General features: G+C 48.3%; 2 protein-coding genes across 3 annotated transcripts; both read right to left on the bottom strand.

Annotated features, from left to right (window-relative positions):
* Positions 1-650: 650 nt before the first annotated feature.
* palb2 (partner and localizer of BRCA2) lies at positions 651-11,293 on the bottom strand. Of its 2 annotated transcripts, none has more exons than XM_086120382.1 (14): positions 11,143-11,293; positions 10,880-10,969; positions 10,069-10,128; positions 9,746-9,947; positions 8,555-8,901; positions 6,831-7,326; positions 5,575-6,347; positions 5,027-5,182; positions 4,550-4,632; positions 4,321-4,470; positions 3,834-3,950; positions 3,641-3,734; positions 2,249-2,445; positions 651-1,081 (listed from the first exon to the last, which is right to left on the bottom strand). In XM_086120382.1, the coding sequence occupies exons 2-14, from the start codon at positions 10,958-10,960 to the stop codon at positions 847-849; spliced, it is 2,991 nt and encodes a 996-aa protein (XP_085976508.1). In that variant the 5' UTR covers positions 10,961-10,969; positions 11,143-11,293; the 3' UTR covers positions 651-846. The 2 variants fall into 2 exon arrangements, with proteins under 2 accessions (XP_085976508.1, XP_085976509.1); XM_086120383.1 differs by having other exon boundaries at positions 3,647-3,734.
* An 800-nt stretch (positions 11,294-12,093) lies between these two features.
* On the bottom strand, positions 12,094-16,666 carry LOC147199683 (actin, cytoplasmic 2). The gene is made up of 7 exons (XM_086120824.1): positions 16,498-16,666; positions 15,146-15,274; positions 14,394-14,633; positions 13,453-13,699; positions 13,133-13,324; positions 12,857-13,038; positions 12,094-12,748 (listed from the first exon to the last, which is right to left on the bottom strand). Exons 2-7 carry the CDS (start codon positions 15,266-15,268, stop codon positions 12,605-12,607), a joined length of 1,128 nt encoding a protein of 375 aa, XP_085976950.1. The 5' UTR covers positions 15,269-15,274; positions 16,498-16,666; the 3' UTR covers positions 12,094-12,604.
* Between the last annotated feature and the right edge of the window lie 4,393 nt (positions 16,667-21,059).

The following is a 21,059-nucleotide window of genomic DNA, read 5'->3' as shown; positions in this document are numbered from 1 at the left end:
TTCTGCCTTTACAGGAAGATCATGCGCATGTCTATGTGCTGACTGTGCAGGCATTGAAATGTGACTACTAAAAGCTGTTTTTAAAATTTATTTTACTATATGACTGGGGAAAACAGCCAAACGGGAAAAAAAATAAAAACCCAGCAAAGACGCAACCAAGCACAGCTTATTATTCATGTAAAATACATGTTTTGTATGATTACTGTAAATTAAAATGTAACAACTCATTAATGTTCACCTCCATATAGCCATATACACATATTGACCACTTAGTTTTTATATTAAGGCAATAGTCTTTTTTCTAGTTACAGTATATCCATCCATCCTTTTTCTGAGCCGTTTATCCTCGTCATAAGGGTATTTCTTTTAAAAAACATTAAATACTACACCATAAAACAATTTTAAATTATTTTTCTTTGTAGGAATAATTTCATTTTCTTCATATTTCAATAAGATTGGCATACTTTTAGAAAACAAAGCCCCAATATAGTGCTTTCAACAAAGTTTTAAGAAAAAGTTTTAATTTTAATACGTTCCAATGTATATTAAGTTGAAGTTATGAAAATGATGCAAAATTCTAACCATCTTATTGAATTGAATTTGAAAAAAAGGAACACACGCAATAAAGCAATTAAGGCAAGACACCAATATGGTTGAACACAATTCACAAGTTTAATGCAAGTTCAAAAAATATTTTATTTTATTTTTTGTGGTCTTTTTTAACCAACAGAAGCACTGAAGTCGAAGGCATGGTCATAAAATTTTCCAGTCAGTAGTCTGCATAAAAGTCTATTTTAAGTTGAAGTGTCAGATTGGCGCTCTAAAACAAGCGGATGTGACTAAAAATCACATCAAATGGTCCGGGACGGCGAGGTCAAAGTGCAAGGTGACGTCGCCGTCATGGTGGCCCGTCACCAGCGTGGCGCCGTCCTCCGCCCAGCGGGCCAGTTGCCAGCCCATGCCGTCGGGGGCCGCCGCCACCGTGATGCCGCCACGCCGGCGCTTCAGCTGCCACACGCACACGCAGCCGCTATGATTCACGCCCACTGCCGCCACGTCGCTGGCATCTGCCGCACACAGCCTGCGGGAAGCCGGTCACCATCAGAAATTCATACGGCGAAGCCCCCGCTCATCGGCCGGTCTCGTCTAACGCGGTTGCACAGTTGTGCACACCCTATTAAGTTCAGAATGAACACATGATCACATTCAAACTTAATGTTGAAATAGGAGTCGGCACACAGGTGAAAAACATCGAAAGAACATCTGAATAACCCGAAATGAAGTTCAGATGTTGTAGTTGAATTTTTTCACACTCTGTCAGAGGCCTGACGGTTTTGTGCTTGCACCGACCGCCAGTTGGATTGCGAACTGTTCTTTCTGAATACAGACACATCCCCGGTTGTAAGAGGGTGTTTGCAATTGTGCAACCCCGTCATCTTAGAATGTGACGCTTGCGCAGTGATCGACAATTACATCCTCACAAACAGAGTGACTCCAAAAAAGGCAATAGATACTGGGCCGATACCACCCTTGTTTCGAGGTATCGGATAGTCCCGGGGGCTGCAGATACCAGCCCATACCTGTCAACCTCGGCTCATAGCTGCCCTTATAAATGATTACGATTCCCCTTACAAAGCAACAAAAACCAGAACAGCGGCTTACCGTGCATGCGCACATCATGCTTTATTAATTCGACCGTACGCAGCGATGAAAAAAAATACATATACGATTGAGGATTACTTTTGCTGGTTTGCCGTGACAAAAGCAGCGATCGACGACGGCTTTGTCGTTGGCTCCCAGCAGGTGAGACGATCTGGATTTGAGCCACAATTGTTTTTTTTTTCCCGTACAAAAGTTGTAATACGCCATACATGATTTGAAATGATTAAAAAAAAAAAAAAACGTATAAAATACGGGGAAACGTACAAGTTGACACGTATGCCAGCCACCTACACTTAATGCAAAACAATCCGACATCGACTCAGTCGTGGACTACACTGCGGCGGTTTAACAAACCAGGGAATCATTATTTACACGAAACAAAGAAAGATCTTGCGAGCAATTAGTGGTCACTGTATTAATTGAATTTCAATATACCAAAAATACTTGCGGTATCGGTACTGTTTGTCGGCGAGTGCTCGAGAGCGACCGGTTGTACTGGTACGGTGCATGTATTATGTATCAAACATCTCTCCCAGAGATGACTCCAATTCAAATTGCTTTTTCACAAACATCTGGTCACTTTCACCTTCCCAACCAGGATGCCGGCGGCTCCAACTGGGCCGCCAGGACGCTTTTGCCGCTGAGAGGGTTCACCGCAACCAAGGAGAAGAGTGCTGGCTTCTTCTCTTCTTTCTGTTTGCAGAACACTTCATGGTTGGCGACGTTTTGTTTCGTCTGCAGGAGGCCCAGAAACAGATGCTGCACGAGGACCAACAGCACACCCTGGACAGACCCGGAAAGTGACAATGACAAAAAGGAAGTTCTCAAAGATTTGGTCATTTCACATCGTTCATCTGTCGAGTGTACGTGGCTCCATTTTGGCAGCAATTGGGCTGAGTTTTTAAAACTTAAAGAAAAAAATTGTTTTTTTTTTGGGGGGGGGGGGGGGTAGACCGATTATCAGCTGGGCCGATTCACAGCGTCGATATTTGGCATTTTGACAAGTAATTAGCTTTAGCCGTTTTTAAAAGTCTGGGTCAACTTTAGGAAAGTTTTTATTGGTCCATTTAAACTTACTGAACTAAACTTTATAAAAATGCTACTGCAATAACATTTCAGTTATTTGGAATTCTTTAAAAACTATTTACTGTCAAAAAAATTACAGAGCCATTTATTCTTTAATTATTCAGCATTTTTTTTGGTCTGAATTTTAAAACGAAGACATCTATTATTCAAGATTAGGAATTAAAATACAAGAAAATGTTGACAATCTGATTTCTTTCTTTCTTTTAATAAACAGATGCTTTTAAGAAAGAGTTGAGAGTTTAATTTTGACGCAAGTGAATATCAACTCCAAATATCAGCTACTGGGCTCCTTGTTAATCCATATCGGCCTTGAGGAAAAAAAAAATTGGTCTCTCTCGAATGGTGAGCCAGCAATTTTTTCAAACCAAAACAGCAGACTCCCTGCGTCATTTCGGGCGTGGCCCTTTGCAATTTCTGTGTGGAGCTGTGCCTTTATTGGCTGAATTTTTGAAAAATTGCAGCCAGCGCTACCAAGCCGAAACGGTTGCCTCAAACCAAACTGGCAGACTTCCTGGGAGTTTTCGGCGATGGCTTCTTGAGACTGTGGCACATTCTAGAAAAGTTGAACAAAATTATGGTTGCTAAATGAAACTGGCTACAGGGGGGGGGGATTTTTAGGAACCTGGGGGACTTGAGTTATTGACATTTTGTGTTTTATGGCGAGTCATCAAAAGTCGCTGCTATGCGCCGCCCACATACAACGGTGAAAACTCATCTTTTTTTTTTTCCGTTTTCCTCCCCATCAGTCATCTGTCAAGTACATGAGCTTGAAATTGTGGTTGCAAATTTGGGAGGCAAGGTTGTCTTTGAACGGCCCCTGAAAATAGCCAACGTGACTCTCCAAAATGGCTGCTTCCGAGCAAAATGGCAGACTTCCCGTCTGTCGACGTACACTTACACGGCGGGAGAATCCTCGTAAACAGGACGTGTGTGATAAGCTGTCACCAAGCTCTATTTTCCGCAGCAAGTGTCCACTCTTTAAATTCCTTGAAAAATATTAAAAAAAAAAAAATAAAATAAAAAAAAAGGGAAACGTCACGATGCGGTGCACCGAAATGAAGTGACCGTCTGGCGTTTCATCCTACCACACAAAGAGTCGGCCTCTCTCGTCGGTGCCGATCAGAGCGTCGGGGAGAACGTCCACCGGGGCCAGCGCCCGAACGCAAACATCGGGGGAGGCGAGATGGAGACGGTGGGAAGCGCTGCGGGGATGAAAAATTGGAAAAGGAAGAGAATAATCAATTCATATTTGTGTTTGTGAGTTGTTTTTTTTCTTCTCTTTTTTTCAAACAGGCAAAGATAAGGGAAGCAAGAAAGATATTCTCCGACGTTCAAAAACATGAAAAGTATGTTTGCTTCTCCTGTTGTCTTGTTGTCTGGTTGAGAGGGAGGAGATTTCATCTGTGCTGTATTTTGCACACACAGCGCATTTGACAATAAAGTTGCACTTGACTCGACTTGGACAGTCGATTTACTTTGTTCGTCGTGTCCAATCTTTCCAAAGACACGTACTTTAGCCCCGTCTCTGCCGTTCCCGAAAAAGCAGGCGTTAGCTCACAAAGCCTCACTTACCTGCCGTCGTTGGCCAGCGTGAACGCCCGCAGCGCGCAGCCAATCGACGAACGGGAGCAGGTGACCAGCCGGGCCTCGGCCACGCCCACGGCCGCCCGCACGTCGCCGTCCAGGAGCGGCACGGGACGCCCGCCGCGGCACGACAGCACCCTGAGCGCGCGCGGATGACGGGAAAGGTCTCAAAGAGGGAGGAAAATTGGGCGAGGTGAGCGAGCGGGTGGTGGCGTACCTCACTTCTTTGATCTCCGGCCGACCCAAGGTCGCGCACACGAGGCCGGCGCCGTCCGGGACGGGGAACACCTTCATCAACGGCTGCGTGGACGAACAACAGCAACAAGATAATCGGCAGTGTCTCACCGGCACTGTCAATTTCAAATGTCCTGATTTCTGAATATGGTGATGGGAAGACAAATAAATGCGTCCCATGCATCCACCAATGCACCGCTGTCAAACTCGAGCCCCGTTTCAGGCCAGACCCGGCCCGTCGCGCTCCAAAGTGGAGTTTGACACCTCTGGATAAATGAGGAAAAAAACAATCGACAGATGAATCGATGAAGAAATTGATTGTTAGTTGCAGCCCGAGAAAAAAAAAAAGAGTTGAGTTTAACACCCGGGACTGATTGTTTGCCGAGAACAAAAGGTCCCCGCGCATTGCGGAGCGGCCGGCGCGGAAGCGAACGACGACTTTTACTTTGGACGCACTCACCTCCGTGAAGTGCCACGTGTGTCGTCGCGTCCAAGCGCCCGATGGCGACGGCCGACTCCACAAAGACACCGCCCGCTCTGCCGCCGCGGCGACGCACAGGCGGCCGTCCGAGTCCCGCAGGCAGCACGCGTCCACCAGAGCGCTTCCCGCCGGGGCCTGAACACACGTCCGCGCAAATGCCTAATTGCCCCAGTCAGTCTGAATTTACTGTCACGATATCAAGCCGCGTTGATTTCGATCGCCTGAAATCAAAAAAACAGTCTGCAAGGACATCCCGTGACCTTAACCCCCAGGAGTGCAAGGAAGAACTCGGAAAACCTCATCCAGGGAGAAAGGAGAACCCTTGAGAAGGAGTCGCAGATGGGAGGATGACCGGCCGCGATGGATGGCGAGTGGGCAACGTTTGACACAATCTTGTACTACACAATAAAATGAGTTGAAGCGCTTCACTCACACAAAAGTAGCGCTTTGCCGCCATCTCGCGACTCTCTCCACGTCCACGTCGCCCCGCGAATAGCGGTGGAAAGCCTCACTTTCAAGTTTCTCACCTTGAGCGTGCAGCTCGCGGGCTGCTCCGCAGCAGGCGGCATTTGGCCGTCGGCGGGGTCGGACGGTCGGGGGGACGCGGTCGGCGGGGGTGGAAGGCCGAGCGAGGGGGCGGCAGTGTCGGCGGGCGACGCGGCGAGCGGGGCGAGGCCCGGCGAGGGCGGCGCCGGGCCGGAGGCGGCGGCGGCCGAGGTCGCCCGCGGTGGCGCCGAGGCGACCGCGGGGCTCCGCGGCGGAGGCGATTCGGCACCGAGTCCGTTTTTGATCGCTTCGGGAAAAACGCCTCGGAGTCCGTTGTCCCCCTGGCCCGCCTCCAGGGGGCGATCACAGCCGGGAAGCGGTTCCCGTTGCCGCTCCAAACCTTTCGGTTCTTGTTCCGCTGGACTCGGACACAAGTTGTTTGGGTCCAAAGGTAACGTCGGGGCGAGTCGCGTGTCAATGTTTCGGGGGTCGTTGTCTTCCGATGGGCCGGACCATTTTCCAACCGCGGGCGTGAGGCCGAGCGGCAGGCCGAGACTTTCGGCCGGAGTTCCGGAGCGCCGTCGGACCCCGCCCGTGTTGTGGCGCGGCGACGGGAAAACTTCCATCCGAGATTCGGCGGCCACTTGGCGGAGTTTGCTGAGCTTCAGGGCGGCGAATTGCTCGTCGGGCAAGTGGAAATCCCGATGGAGGTCAAAGTGCGACAGGCGGCCCGCCAGCCGCATGCGGGGACCAAGCGGCGGAGTCGGGCTGAGTTTGGGGGAGGGGAGGAGGAGGGAACGCCAGCTCTCGGAACCTACGAGGACACATTTGAAGAAGAAATCCATCAGTTGTCCATCGTCCATCGGCGGCACATGGACAAATTCATCATATTGTACTTTTTGGAACAATGCGTAGTAATAGCTCCTATTTTTCTGACACCATCCCTTCTCACAAGCTTTTTTTCAGCTAACCTTGCAGCCAATGTCAAATGTCATTTTTAGTTTGTTTGTTTTTATTTTTGTCATGTAGCGGGCCGCTAAAAAAAAAAAACAGGCGGGGGGGGGGGGGGGCACAAATAGCCCCGGGCCGTTGTTCGGACACCACTGCTTTATTTTAATAGACAATATATTGCTTGTGTTTGTAAAAAAAATGAATTGAAAAAAATACGTCGGCATAGGACCTTGGAAAATAATATCATCACACATTTAATCGCAATCGCAATATTGAGGGGAAAAAAAAGCGTTTCAATTATTTCTCAGCCACGGAAAAGCGAAAGACGGCGTCATGCAAGTCTTACTTGGGGCCACCGGGGCGGACTTGATCATCTCGCGAAAGATGGGAAAGAGGTCCGGCGCTCCGGACAAAGGCTGCGCGTCAGGGGGCGTGGCCTGCGGAGGGTGGAGAGGCGGCTGGGAATTTGGAGAATGCGCCTCACGGAGAGCCGGGGCGGTAGAAGGCGAGGCTCTCCGGACCCCGAGGTTGCCCCCACCTCCCCGCCTCCGACTCTTCCGACCCCTCGCCGGACGAGAGACGCGAGGGGGCGAAACGGACACCGGAGCGGACCGCTCGCCGGAGCCGAGGGGGCTGCTTTTCTTCCGGGGAGGTCGCCCCGGGCTCAGCTGGCCGCGGGTGACGACGGCCCGCAGGTCCGGCTGGCTCTGCGAGAGGGCCATGCGCCTGGTGGTCCGGACGTAGTACTCGGCGGGGTAAAGCAGCCCCTCCGCCGGCGTGCAGGACTCCAAAAGGCTCGTCCCCTCTCCTGCTCTTGTCGTTTCTACGCTGCAAAGACTCGTCTTTAAAAAAAAAAAAAAATCGAATCATATCAATAAGATCAGCAATACGTGACTTCATTCGAGTCAAATTATCCGCTAGTAGAACAGCAAAATTGGCCTCCAAGGCCTCCTGCGAGTAACCGACGGCAAAAAGAATACCGAACTGCCCATAGAAGCCACGCGATGGCCGCAAAGCACTACTTTGGTTGAAATGACGCTGCACCAAGGCGTCGTCAAAGCACTACTTTTAAAGCCTCACACCTCACTTCCGCAGATTTCATCTGCGCCAAAACCAGCACTTTTGCCTATACAGTCATCCCTCGGTTTTCGACCGTAATCCGTTCCAGAAGGCTGTTTGAAAAGCGATTTGTTGGAAATCCGAAACTATTTTAACAGCCGATGATTACGGGCTAATACACTATGCAGAAACAACAACAACAAAAAAAACAGAAATAAAAAACCGTCAGATTTGCGTAAATCGCAACAAACACGTCTGCTCACAATGACCGCGCCACGAGGAAGCGTCACTTCCTCGTGTCAGGGAGCCGAGAGGAGTTGAGCGGCGCATTCGGGTTTGCTCAGTTTGGTCGGAAAGCGGTTTTCGGTCGTAATCCGAGGCGTAAAAATCTCGGATTTTCTGGTCGAAAACCGATTTAGACGAGAACAGAGACGTTCGATAACCGAGGTTTCACTGTACTAAGTCACTCGACTCAATTCGGCTTATTTTTTTTGGGTGCCAAAGCACCACTTTTACATTTGATAGATCGAGTCTTGCCCTCTGCTCAAAAACATCAAAGACCATTTTTTCAATAGAAGGTTGCTTTCGCAATACTTTTTTTTTTTTTTTAATCTGCCAAGAGGTGAACTCGTGATGAATGAATTGCAAATAGGCCAAAGTTGTCTCAGAGTAAATTTGGCGTCATCCTGGTGCCAAGCAACTACATTTGAGAGAGGAGAGCAGATTCATTTCGTCAGACCACAGCTTTGTCAAAAAAAAAAAAAAAACAATGCCTTGGTACCGTTGCGTGGCATCGAAAAGGATAAGACAGCTTTTTGGGTGAGTGTCGATTCCTCGCTATTTATTGGTCTTGGGTTCTTTTTTTGCCGAAACTTACTCACGATAGCAGTTGTATAATCTGTTTTTGAGGGGCCGGGGAAGAAAATGCTCCAGCACAACAACTGGATATTTGGGATATTTTCCCTTGTTTTGAGAAACTGGATCTCAGTTTTGGCGGTGTACCCGGTTTACCGAATGTTCAGGACTCTCTTCTTCAAGCGCAAGGTGTCCTCCGGCTGGTCCCACGGGGTCATTCTCCCTTCGGCGACCGTCGTCTGGCGCGTTCCTGTCGAGTTTCTCATCCCGGAGCGCCGGAATGTTCCGGCGCAACAGCGGCAGGGAGGGCGACGCCGGTCCCGAACTTTGGCTTTCATCGCCGCCCCTCTGCCAACGCATGCGGCTGCGGCGCGAGCGCAGGCGCAGGCGCAGACTGGGACTGGCTCTGGAAGGCCGCGCCGGGTCGCTGCAATTCGGTTCCGGTTCCAACGTGGATGCGAGCGGGGTCCCGATCGTGCCGCTACAGCTGGAATGGGCGGGGCCTGGGTGGGGAGTGTTACGTCACATTACGTTTGATACATCGAGCCGCAACGACTGGATTTTATACTTGACCTTACCGCCCCCCCCGCCCCACACACATACACACTCACACACAAATTTACCAAGCCTCCAGAATGCAGTGGCCTCAGATACATACTGGGTACATATCCACATACGAATGACAACCCGCTCGGATTTGAAAAGAAAGAAATAATAATGATATTAATAATTATGATGATAATAATAATAATTGTGCTGTTCATACTGCATGATTAAAAAAACATATTGATACATACAGTATATGATCAAAACATCTAAAATTGAGTGCGATCATAGTCAAAGACTTGGATGGGCCGTCGGGTTGATACTGACTTTTTTTAGGGTACTCGTGGAGGCTGTCAATAACATTGAATAAGTCCTCTTCGGCAGTAGTTGGGCTATACTACGGCAATTTTACAAAGTGTGAATCATCAGCTCTGTTTATCATTTTTTTCGTCACTGCGTTGACTAAAATTGTATATATCCAAAAGTACTGGAGGTATCGATACTCGGCATCAGTGAGTACCCAAAGAGTAAATACTCATCCTGGTAACGGCCTGAAAATAAAAGTGATATTGAACATCCCTACTCAACTTCATTTCTATTATTCTGCAACAACCACAGATGTAACAAAAACAGAACAACAATAATGAAATTAACAATAGAAGTGCAGCTAGGCCAATATGAAAAAGGCCAACACTGATATGTGTCAAAATGCCAAATATCGATGGTGAAAGTCATCCCGGCCGATAATCAGTAGATCACCAAATACAATCTTAAGAACAAAATACAAATAAATGAACTCACTTGTTCCCGCAAGGTTGTCTTTGATGTTTGCGAATACGTGCACGGCCTTGTCATCTGTGCCAAACGAGCTCTTGTTTGCCCCATCTGTTGGCTTCGACGTGCCGTCTGGGCCTGCCCGGTCCTGGCGGCGGCTGTGGTGGTCCTGCTTTGGGGCGACCTCATTGCTCACGTGTTTCCGCACTGCCTCCATTTGCTCGGCGCGCTGCCAATGCCGACGTACAAAAAAACAACAAAAAAAAAACGTTCCCCATTTACCTCTTCCAGAACCCCCGCAAAGAGAAAGATGTATCATGGGGTTTTTTTAACGGTGGTTATGCTTTTACCTGCAGTTTCTGGGCGGTCTTGAGATACTCCCGCTGGAGCTGGGCCAACTTCCTCCGAAGCTGCGAAAAGTAAAATGGAAGAATGAGAGGACTCATCACCCCAAATGAATTGAATCAACTCCTCCATTTCGTCTCCAGTGTTAGTCTCGCCCTTTACGACAGTGATGCATTCAGTGGTTTAACGTTAGGCAATGATCTCATTCACAGGACTCTTTTCAGAAATGGACAAACACGTGCTCTAAAAGATTCGCCATCAAGTCCGCTGACAACCCAGGCTAAAATGACCTCCTCCCTAGCCGATAGAAATGTGAAACAGTCGATTGAGATGTGGCTGACCAACATAATACCTTATCACAAGTTACTACTTCTTTTTTAATCCGGGTTTTCTCGTGGCTATTAGCATCACAAAGAGAATCTTAAAATATATGCCCCAAAACCGCAGGGACTCTTTTTCAGCAGATACTTTCTTGACACACAAATTCAAATGGTGAAGCTCGACTATGCCGAGGACTACTGCCGTGATGTAGCACCGAGTCCAAAACATAACAAAAATGGCTTAGAGGAAAGCAGTAATTTATATTTTGAACGGCTTGCGAAGTGGCAACATCCACGCCAGCGTCTTCAAGCTACTACTTGGAGCGGCAATGTTTTTCTAAATCATGTAAACTGGAAGCAACGGCACAAGCGACCACAATCTTTGCGAACATATCTTTAAAAAAAAAAAAAAAGACGATAACATCAGACACCTCTAAAATCCTTCATAACAAACAAAAACAAAACAAAAATGGGTGAAGCACTAAATGTTGATTACGTTGTCCTTGTCATCGCAGTAGAGTGTGGACCTCAGCTGCTCCTCACAGTGCAGGACGTCCCCAAAGGGACCGCTCTGCATTCTGCTCACCTACGAACACAAGACACGCGTAAATAAGACAAACTGCATTCAAACAAAGCGACACGTTCGCGAAGGCAGGCTAAGCTACACGCAAGGCGAGGCGGTTACGTTAACTCGAAGCCGTTACCGTTCGCGTCATAAAATGCCCGACGTTACATTACAAGTGAAGCTTGTCGAACAACCTTTGGCTGTCAGCGAACGCCGACAGTTATCGAGTCACGTACGCCGACTCCACGGAGGTCGCTTCACGACAGGCGGCAATCGATGACGCGACGATCCATTCGTTTCCAAATTCCCGCGACTAGTGCCCGGAAGCAGGTGAAAGCAGTCGACCTCCGCTAACTAGATCGCCGCGCTGCTACTGTGGTGTTGCCGCCGCTGCTTTGGTGTTTATTGGCGGGTGACAAAGCAGCTTACTGACGCTATACTGCCAACAAGCGGAATCGAAAAAAAATACAGATCCTTAAAAAAACCGTACATTCATAGAGAATCAAATGAGTTGTTGAATAGGAAAATGTATTTTAAAAAACACGTTAGAATTGATCTCGAGCTTGACGGGGAAAGGACTTCGATGTGGAGGCCACACACACCAAACCAGCACTCCAGCCATGGTATAGATTGAATAAGAGAAAGCTCTAGAACAAACCTGTATAATTCAGACTTGACACTACCTGCCGAGTTGGGTCCCAAGATGAGGTGGACGACTGTCTTCTGGGAGCCATATAGTCAAAGGAAGGAAATTCCCTCCAACCCCACTATTCAATCAACAGCTCTCCAATTGTGCATGTGTGAAGTATGAATTTGGCAAACTCCGTGTTTAATCCATCTCATGGGAGAAGCGCAATTTTCCCCATTTGCCGTCAGCGGAAATTAAGGTGCTCAATTAACGAACAATCACAGCTGACCTGTATTCTAACGGTTAAGCAAAACTGCTTGAAACCAAGCCTGTAGAAGTATCGTACTGGCATTCAAAATTCAACAGTCTTTTCATTGCACTTGGGCATACCAGTAAATGCACTTTATAGCAGTACAAATTGCCTCAATATACTTCCTTTGTAAAACCAAAAATGCAACACTTTGTGTCGAATTTGTTTGATTACTAGCATTCAGTACAATAAAGACAAGGTGAGAAATGAGATCTGACATGTGCGCTTTATTAAGTTGTCATGTAACCAGAAGCTTGGCAAGCCTCATGTACACCACCACCTTACAAAGTAGAAGCTGTCCTTTTTCCTCTCATTTTTGCATATTGACAATAAGTGGAGCAAATATCTTAAGGCTGAAAGTACAAAAACAAACATGACATAATTTACATCAAGCAATACTAACAGATCCGCCGGGGGCAAGGAAAGCCCGGCAGGAGTTGGAAACCTTCATAGAGGCAAATAAAGGTGGTGAAACTAAAGAACCTAAACGACACAAAAATCATATTCCTCACATTCACACTGCCTGCGGTGGGGGTGGGGGGGAGTGGTGCTCTGGACTTCCTGCAGAGCTCCTCAGCGACCAATGGGGGGGGGGGGGAAACGGTAAAGAGGAGCTGCTGGCTCGGCAGACAGTGTTGATGAGAGCCACCCTTTTGGGTTGGTAGCAGTGTGTTTGACAGGGGGGGGGGGGATAGATGGAGGGGGTCCAACAGTCTCTTTAGAAACACTTCCTGTGGACAATGCTGGGGCCAGACTCATCGTACTCCTGCTTGCTGATCCACATCTGCTGGAAGGTGGACAGCGATGCCAGGATAGAGCCGCCGATCCAAACCGAGTACTTCCTCTCCGGAGGAGCGATGATCTGGGGGGGGGGATGCAAGAGACATTACTCATTTTGGCCACTGAGGGGCAACAGAGCATGACAGACAGGGAGGGGTACTTTTCCCTAACCGTGTGCCGCTAATATTACCTTAATCTTCATGGTGGTGGGGGCCAGGGACGTAATCTCCTTCTGCATGCGATCGGCGATGCCCGGGTACATGGTGGTGCCGCCCGACAGCACCGTGTTAGCATACAGGTCCTTACGGATGTCCACGTCGCACTTCATGATGCTGTTGAAGGTGGTCTCGTGGATGCCGCACGACTCCATGCCTGGAGAGCAACGCCTTCAGTCACCTTTGCTGATTTATTATTATTTTGGGGGGGGGGGGGGGGGTCTTTCATGGCCTAAAAAGGCGGGCCTTACCTAGGAAGGAAGGCTGGAAGAGTGCCTCGGGGCAGCGGAATCTCTCGTTGCCGATGGTGATCACCTGCCCGTCGGGCAGCTCGTAGCTCTTCTCCAGAGAGGACGAAGAGGCGGCCGTGCCCATCTCCTGCTCAAAGTCCAAAGCCACGTAGCACAGCTTCTCCTTGATGTCACGCACGATCTCGCGCTCAGCTGCATCGCAACGCGCGCACACACACACACACAAAAATACCCGTTTACACTGGGGCGGTGGTTGCATTGAAGAGTGTTAAAACTTTGAACCCGTTTGCACAATTACGACTTTCATGCGTGTCACAGACCAGTAGTAGTGAAGCTGTAGCCACGCTCTGTGAGGATCTTCATGAGGTAGTCGGTGAGATCGCGCCCGGCCAGGTCCAGCCTGAGGATGGCGTGCGGCAGCGCGTAGCCCTCGTAGATGGGCACCGTGTGGGTGACGCCGTCGCCGGAGTCCATCACGATGCCGGTGGTGCGGCCCGAGGCGTACAGGGACAGCACGGCCTGGATGGCCACATACATGGCGGGCGTGTTGAACGTCTCGAACATGATCTGGGGGGCGGGGGGGGGGGGGGAAGAAAAAAAATACTTCAGTGGTTTAGACCGCAAATCTTTGTCTAAGCATGCCAAGTCAGACCTGTAGTTAATTCACTTTGTATGAACACAGCTGCCCTCTAGTGGTATGCAAAGTTGTCACCTTTAGGCACGCAATTTTTGTTAGGATGTGAAAAATCAGGTCAACACAGTACTATTCTGCTTATCATATGTGCCTGGATTTTTTTTTTGTTTAAATTATGGGACAGAATTTACACTGTAGTGTTAAAAAAAAAAAAATCTGGCCGTTTGTAATTGAAATGTTATTCCGTCATATGCTCCTGGATTTTCTTGAAACCAATAAATAATTCATTTTTGGGACATTAGTGTCATGTTAAAAATCTGACCATTTAAAGTGATATTCCCAATTTACATTTGTTAAATTAACTGAGCCCATTTTGACGACATGCCACTGAAAATTGTTTTGCATGCCATGTGAGTGCAAAGCAGTCACGCCATGCCGCGCGCCGTCGTGAGCCACGCACAAGAAACCTGAAGTCCGCACAGTGCTGGAAAGAGAGCTCAGAAAAGACACCTGGAAGTTGAAGGAGGAAAGGCACTGAGCAAGGAAGAGACCAAAAAAAGCACCGCGCACGACTTCTCGCGCAGCAGCAGCAGCACCACCACCACCACCAGGGGCCGGCAGGCCTACCTGGGTCATCTTCTCGCGGTTGGCCTTGGGGTTGAGGGGGGCCTCGGTGAGCAGCACGGGGTGCTCCTCGGGGGCCACGCGCAGCTCATTGTAGAAGGTGTGGTGCCAGATCTTCTCCATGTCGTCCCAGTTGGTGACGATGCCGTGTTCGATGGGGTACTTGAGGGTCAGGATGCCCCTCTTGCTCTGAGCCTCGTCCCCCACGTATGAGTCCTTTTGGCCCATGCCCACCATCACGCCCTGCCGCCGGGAGGAGCAACGTTATAAAACAAGCGCCTTTCGTCAAGGGACGCAATCATAGGCTCATTTGGATACTCTTGCTACAACACATTTAAAAAAATAGCTCAACTTTCATGATCCAAAAAGCTGGCAGGCCATTTCAATGCACGCGTATTCCTTTGTCCCGTCAAGATCCGAAGAAGGGTGCCGGCATACCTCAACTCAACTGTATTTATAGAGCACTTTCAAACAGCCATCGCTGCACATGGAGCAACGAACATATACAACAGTAAAGCAACAAATCAGTAACAAAGATGGTAGAAGGCACCGAACAGCAAAACCAAGAACAAGTCGGAGTCATGCCGAGTCAAATGCCAAAGAATACAAGTGAGTTTTGAGGCGGTTTCAAAGATGGGCAGCGAGGAGGCTTGCCGAATGTTCATTGGGAGGTCATTCCAGAGAGAGGGACCAGCAACGGAAAAGGCTCCATCCCCTCTGAGCCTCAGTTTATTTCTTGGTACTTCTAATAATACCTGATGCCTGGGCCGTCCCACGATGGAGGGGAAGACGGCGCGGGGGGCGTCATCTCCGGCAAAGCCAGCTTTGCACATACCGGATCCATTGTCCACAACCAGGGCGGCGATTTCGTCTTCCATGTCTTTCTGAAATACAAAAAAAAAAAAAAAAAATGAGTATGAAGCACCTAAAAAGGGAGCAGGAAGTTGCACCATTTCAGAGGCTCTTTGCCTCGTTCCGCTGCGTGTCGTAATGGCGGCACCCCCCCCCCCCAAAAAAAAGGCAAAGCGGGGTCCGGTCGTGGCCATATATGGAAAAAGTGTGGCGCTGCACAACCACTCAGCAAACGCTGTCCCGCAAACGCAGCCACTCCCTTGCAACATCAAAGCTTGAATAATTCACAAGGGGGGGGGGGTGCAATGGGCACATGCAGCACTGATTTGGATATTCCCCAGTGATACGCAGTCACATTTATAGCGTCTCAATACATCACAATTAATTCATATTCAGAAGATTCCTTTTTTAAATGTTAGCTATAGCTATCTCTTGCGCTTTTTTATTAGCTCAGAACATTAATCATCTTTTCAGGAGTTAAAGCCATTATACTTGTAATTTCCTGTAAATAGATATGTTCTCAAATGACTCAAATAATCAGGTACTTCTATATTTAACCAGTCATGTATTAACATTTTTAACTCAGTTAAAATACATGGCACGTGGAATATTAAACGGTCACATTTTTTTTGCATTGTATTCATTTGTAAAGTTTCCGTTTTCAAACGACAATTGAGTTGTCAAAGCATAAAGAGAAATGAGAAATGATTTTTTATTGTCAGTGATCCAAATCCAATCTTGCCCTGCTCTACTCGATGCCTCACCTTGTCCACGAGATGCAACGATTTAAAAATAAATTCTCGACCTCAAACCGAGGGGCTAATGTCGATGCTAATCGCTCAATCCAGAAGATTAAAATGGAGGTGATCGGGTGGCTAATCCATTTGCGGTAATCCGTCTAGCCGCTGGGGAGACGATGCCGTACCAAAGGGATGCTGGCGGCCGGCCGGGTGGGGTCGATGACGGTCAAAGACTTTAAAGAGCCCGCTTTAGAAATAAGACGGATAAAAGATCCATCGGGTAAGGGTCGTCACGGCGTCACGAAGCCGCACGTCGCCTCTTTGAACGCGGGCGTCAGCGCTTCGCCTGCCCTCCCGGCTGCTAACAAGCTAAAGGCTAGCCTGGCGCGACCACTCCGCTTTCAAGCCTTCATTAAATCCGTATGGAAAGTCACAAAGCGCGTCGGCGGCAATTACATTTCTCAAACACGACTTCGAAGAGAATTTTGATTTGTCGTAAAAAGAGCTCCGCTTACCTGCGTGAGCGAGGAGGATGCGAGCGAGGTGCTGACTGACTGATGCCGTGCACGAGTTCGGATGCTTAGCCGTGACGTTCAACCGGCTGGCCGCTGCACTTTTAAAGACGCTCCTGATGCAGCCCCTCTCCATATAAGGACAACTTTCCTCACGGCGGCCTCCGATTGGTTCCCCCGCGTCCAATGGGTGTCACCCATCATAAAAAAAGATCAGCCGTGTTTTTAAGACGTGTAAAATGTTTATGTCCACGATATGCGAGCTACGTGAGGAAGAACATCATATCTCCCTTGGGATCATATCTATCTATCTATCTATCTATCTATCTATCTATCTATCTATCTATCTATCTATCTATCTATCTATCTATCTATCTATCTATCTATCTATCTATCTATCTATCTATCATCTTTGATGCGGTCCAGTGTATGCGGCGACACTATAATGAATGGCATTTCAGTGAAAATGTTCGAGAAGGAAAGGCCATCTGGGGGCTAGTTTGTCCATTTCAGGGGTCACTGGCAGCAGGGTTTTAACACTCGGCATAGTGGTCTCACACACACACACACACTGGCTAATGTTTTTAACCATTAAAGTTGAATGTTTTTTTTGGTGACATATTTAGATTTGCTGATGGGAAATAAAACCGCAGTGAAAAGGCACAGGTTGAGGCAGATAGTTCTCTGCCACAACAAAGAGGGCGTACGTGAGCATACGGGTACGTGGCGCTGTTCTTCTGCGCAGAGGCGCCAGGCGAGTCAAGTGCGATCCTTTTTATAATTTGCTACGTTGGACTGGCAAAATGGAAGAAGAGGATTATATATCAAAGCTTAAAAACTTCTCAAAACTGGACTTTCGGTCAAAAGTGGACGTGATTAAGACAGGTAGACCAACGCCGGAGCTAAAAGGTTTGCTTCAGGCTATGGCACGGCGCGGACAGACGATAACGCGCGCTTTTCAAACGGAACGGCTAAGTGGTTGTCCTTCAAAAACCGTCTTTACTGCTTTCCCTGCCTTTTGTTCTCAACTCGTGACAATGTCTGGACTAACACGGGATATTGTGACATGAAAAATTGACCACGAAGCCTCAGCAAACACGAGAGATCGACCACTCACATTCAAAGCCAGATTGCTTTAAAAACTTTTGGAAGCTCAAGGATCGATTTGGCATTGAACGAACAGCAAAGGCTCATGGTTAGCATCCACAATGCCAAGTTCAAGGAAAACCGACAGATTTTGAAAGACCTCATTAACGCAACCTGCTTTTTAGCTCAACAGGAGTTGGCATATCGCGGTCACGACGAGAGGGCAAGCTCTTCTAATCGTGGCAATTATGTAGAACTATTACAGTGATCCCTCGCTATTCCGCAGTTCGTTTATCGCGGCTTCGGTGCATCGCGGATTTTTTCATTCTTATTTTTATTTTTTATTTTATTTTTTGAAGTCCGCAAAAATCAGTGTCTAAGTGTTGTTTACTATGCGTGCGAGTGTGTGCTCTCTCTACTCAAGCGCGGAAGGTCCGCGTGGGGCACGGTGTGTGTGTGTGTGTGTGTGTGTGTGCGTGGGCCGCGCAGGTGAGTGTATGTGTGCTGCTGAGAGAAAGAGAGAGACAGAGAGAGGAGGCTTATAAGAACAAAAGCAGGTCTCTTTCATCCTTAATTGTCTTAATTGACTAATCATAAACTGTCTGATGCACAAGCTGGATCTCTGGCCCGTGTGTGTGTGTGCGCGCGCGCGCGCTCTGCTCAAGCGCAAAGGCCCACGTGGGGCTTTTATTTTTTTTTTTATATATATGTTAATTGGTCGCTACTTCGCGGATATTCGTTTATCGCGGGTGGTTTTGGTCCCCATGTACCGCGAGAAACGAGGGATTACTGTACATGCTTTTGCTGAAAAAGATGAGAGGTTAGCTCGACATTTGGACTCATCCACTGTGTTTTCTGGCTTGTCAAATAGAATACAGAACAATCTAATTGAAGCAATCGGTGATATGATAAGAAATGATATAAAAAGGGAGATTAATGCTGCCCCGTTTGTTGCCGTAGAGGTAGACGAGAGTACGGATATCGCAAGCAAAGCACAGATCTCTGTTATTTTGCGCTATGTAGCCCAAAGTGAAGTGGACTGTGTGGTGAAGGAAGCATTTTTAGGATTTGATGACGTGAGCCCCCTGCTGTAGCTGCGTATGTCTTGGAAGTGTTGGAGAAATACAGCTGTGTTGAAAAACTCGTCGCGCAAACATATGATGGAGCTGCTGCGATGGCATCGGAGCTTAATGGGGTGCAGGCCAAAATTCGAGAAACACACTCTTACGCGCACAAACTGAATCTTGTGCTGTTGACACAGGCGGTTTATGAAGTCAAATGTGGTCAACGGCAAATTCTTTTTCGCACGGCTACCGGCGTTGGTGATTGACAGATGTGTGTTATTCATTTGACGTTTGGCACCGTGAAGCGTATGCTTTTATTATGTTTTATGATGTCATGGTCAAAGGGAGGTTTATTGGTTCCGGCAGCAGCATTTCGGAGCCAAACATTTCCCGTTGGCTTATTGAACTTCTTCAACAGTCGACTCGTATTTCCAGTGGGACGTTCTGGTCAGTTGTGCACATTTCTAATGTGCCATCCATATTTCCGTCGGTTTTCCTGGCCGGCGCCCGTGTCGTTTTCAGTCAACGGCAAGAGGCGAAATGGCCGCCCCACGAGAGGGACAAAAAACGGGTGGATTTGGCCGCTTCGTTCCAATTTCACAAAGGCAATTTGGGATCAGAACAAGACGTTTAGACGAGACGGACGGTATTGCCGTCGAGAAAAGCTTGGATCCGGCGTTCCCTTCAAATCTTAGACCGGTCGGTTTCCGATGGCGGCGAGAAAATTCGACGCAAATGTAAACGGAAGGGATCGTCCGGCCGTCTTGACGGTTCGCAAAGGCCACGGGCGGATTCCGGTGTCGCCGTCCCGCTCGAGCTATCGGTAGAGCACGTGGAGAATCGGCGATGGCTTAAAATCACCGAACCGGTTCACATTTATGACAAACTCAAACAAAGGTGCGCTGTTGCACCCCATGCGCGGGCGAGCCATTCGCAATGGCGATATTTTCTTTTCCAAAGATACAATACATGCCGATTTATAGAGCGCTTTTACGACAGCCGCATCTATAACAAAGCGCTTAACAAAACTCAACTCGGCTCCCCGTTTCGTCGGAATCGGGTCTGTCGAGAAACAACTTTTAATGTTCCGCAAATCTATCCCTGTGGCGTACGGGGCCACGGCCGCCGCAAAATGCTAGAAATACCCCAAAACGATTTCTCTCATCTTTTAAGAAAAAGTTTTGACGTAGCAGTTCAAAAAACAGTATAAAGTAAAAACCAAAGCGTTTCGCCTGAGGAATTGATTTGAGCTCGTTTGAGAAATTCAAGCCGTCCAAAGCGTCGCTCCATTTTTCAATACGGTGCCCTTGCAAGGCAAGGTTTTGGAAACTCCTGCGTGACTTTGTCACTTCCACCTCGGGAAACCAGTCGAGGTGGCGGAATACCACCGAAAAGTTCTTTCCGGGTCTTTCTGCGTGTGTGTGTGTGTGTGTGTCACGCTCGGGTCCCAACATTCAAGTGTGGCGTCATGGGAAGGCAAGATGAACCCCAAATACCTGATGTTGGGATTCCGCTCGTAAATTGTGAGTTTCTCCATCGCGACACAAATAAAGCTTTTCTCATCTTATCTTAATTGAGGGAGAGACAAAGAGTGTGTGTGTGTGTGTGTGTGAGTTGCAGCCCTCAAAGCGTGCCCGGACAATGACCACAAAAACAGGAATTCTCCGTGGCTCTCCTTCGTGTTCCTAATAAGGACATCTGGCCAGCCAAGGGGGGCAGGAAGTCGTTATTTTTTTTTTTTTTTTTTAACCATGCTTTCACCTCAACGTGCATACAGGAAGTGACCCCCCCCCCGCCCCCATTAACACACATGTTGTCTACATGGAACATGGAGATGTTAATAAGGTGAGCAAGCCAATCAGGGAATTATCGCACGCGCTGGTCTTTGAGAGGTGCGTTGGACGACGTCCATATAAGGAGATATCGGCGTGAGTGAGTCACGTGACTGCAAAGAAGAAGAAGAAGAAGAACGTATTGCTTACGGGTCACGTGACCAAGAAGCGGCGCAAGGATCCGAATGAATCTCGTTTGAAGCGTTTGTATGCTGATGCGCGTGCGGCATCACGTGGATGCGCAGACGCGCACGCAGGCCCGATCCGTGGCTCCAAGACCATATATGGAATGCAGCTAACAGCTAGCTTCTTTGCTACTTTGCTTTCCTCTCCCGTCGTCCGGTGGCATTCCCGATCTCCGAGCGCAATACTCGATCGGCACAGGAGGCCCGTTTCCCATTGCCCGGACTTGATCTTTTATGCTTTTATGGTCTGGCATTCCAGCCGGGTTTCATGCAGCCCATGGCCAAAGGGGGAGGGGTCGGATTCTGGGGGCGCCTGGGACGGTTTAGCTTGGGAAGACAGAAGCCGCTCCAATGGAGAGTTTCGTAAGCGGAATTGCTGCACCGGTGGGTGGAAGAAA

The sequence above is a fragment of the Hippocampus guttulatus genome, chromosome 9 (genome assembly GCF_054856545.1).
Source record: "Hippocampus guttulatus isolate MCC_2025c chromosome 9, RoL_Hgut_1.0, whole genome shotgun sequence".
Lineage (NCBI taxonomy): Eukaryota > Metazoa > Chordata > Actinopteri > Syngnathiformes > Syngnathidae > Hippocampus > Hippocampus guttulatus.
This window is presented reverse-complemented; position numbering and strand designations above follow the sequence as displayed.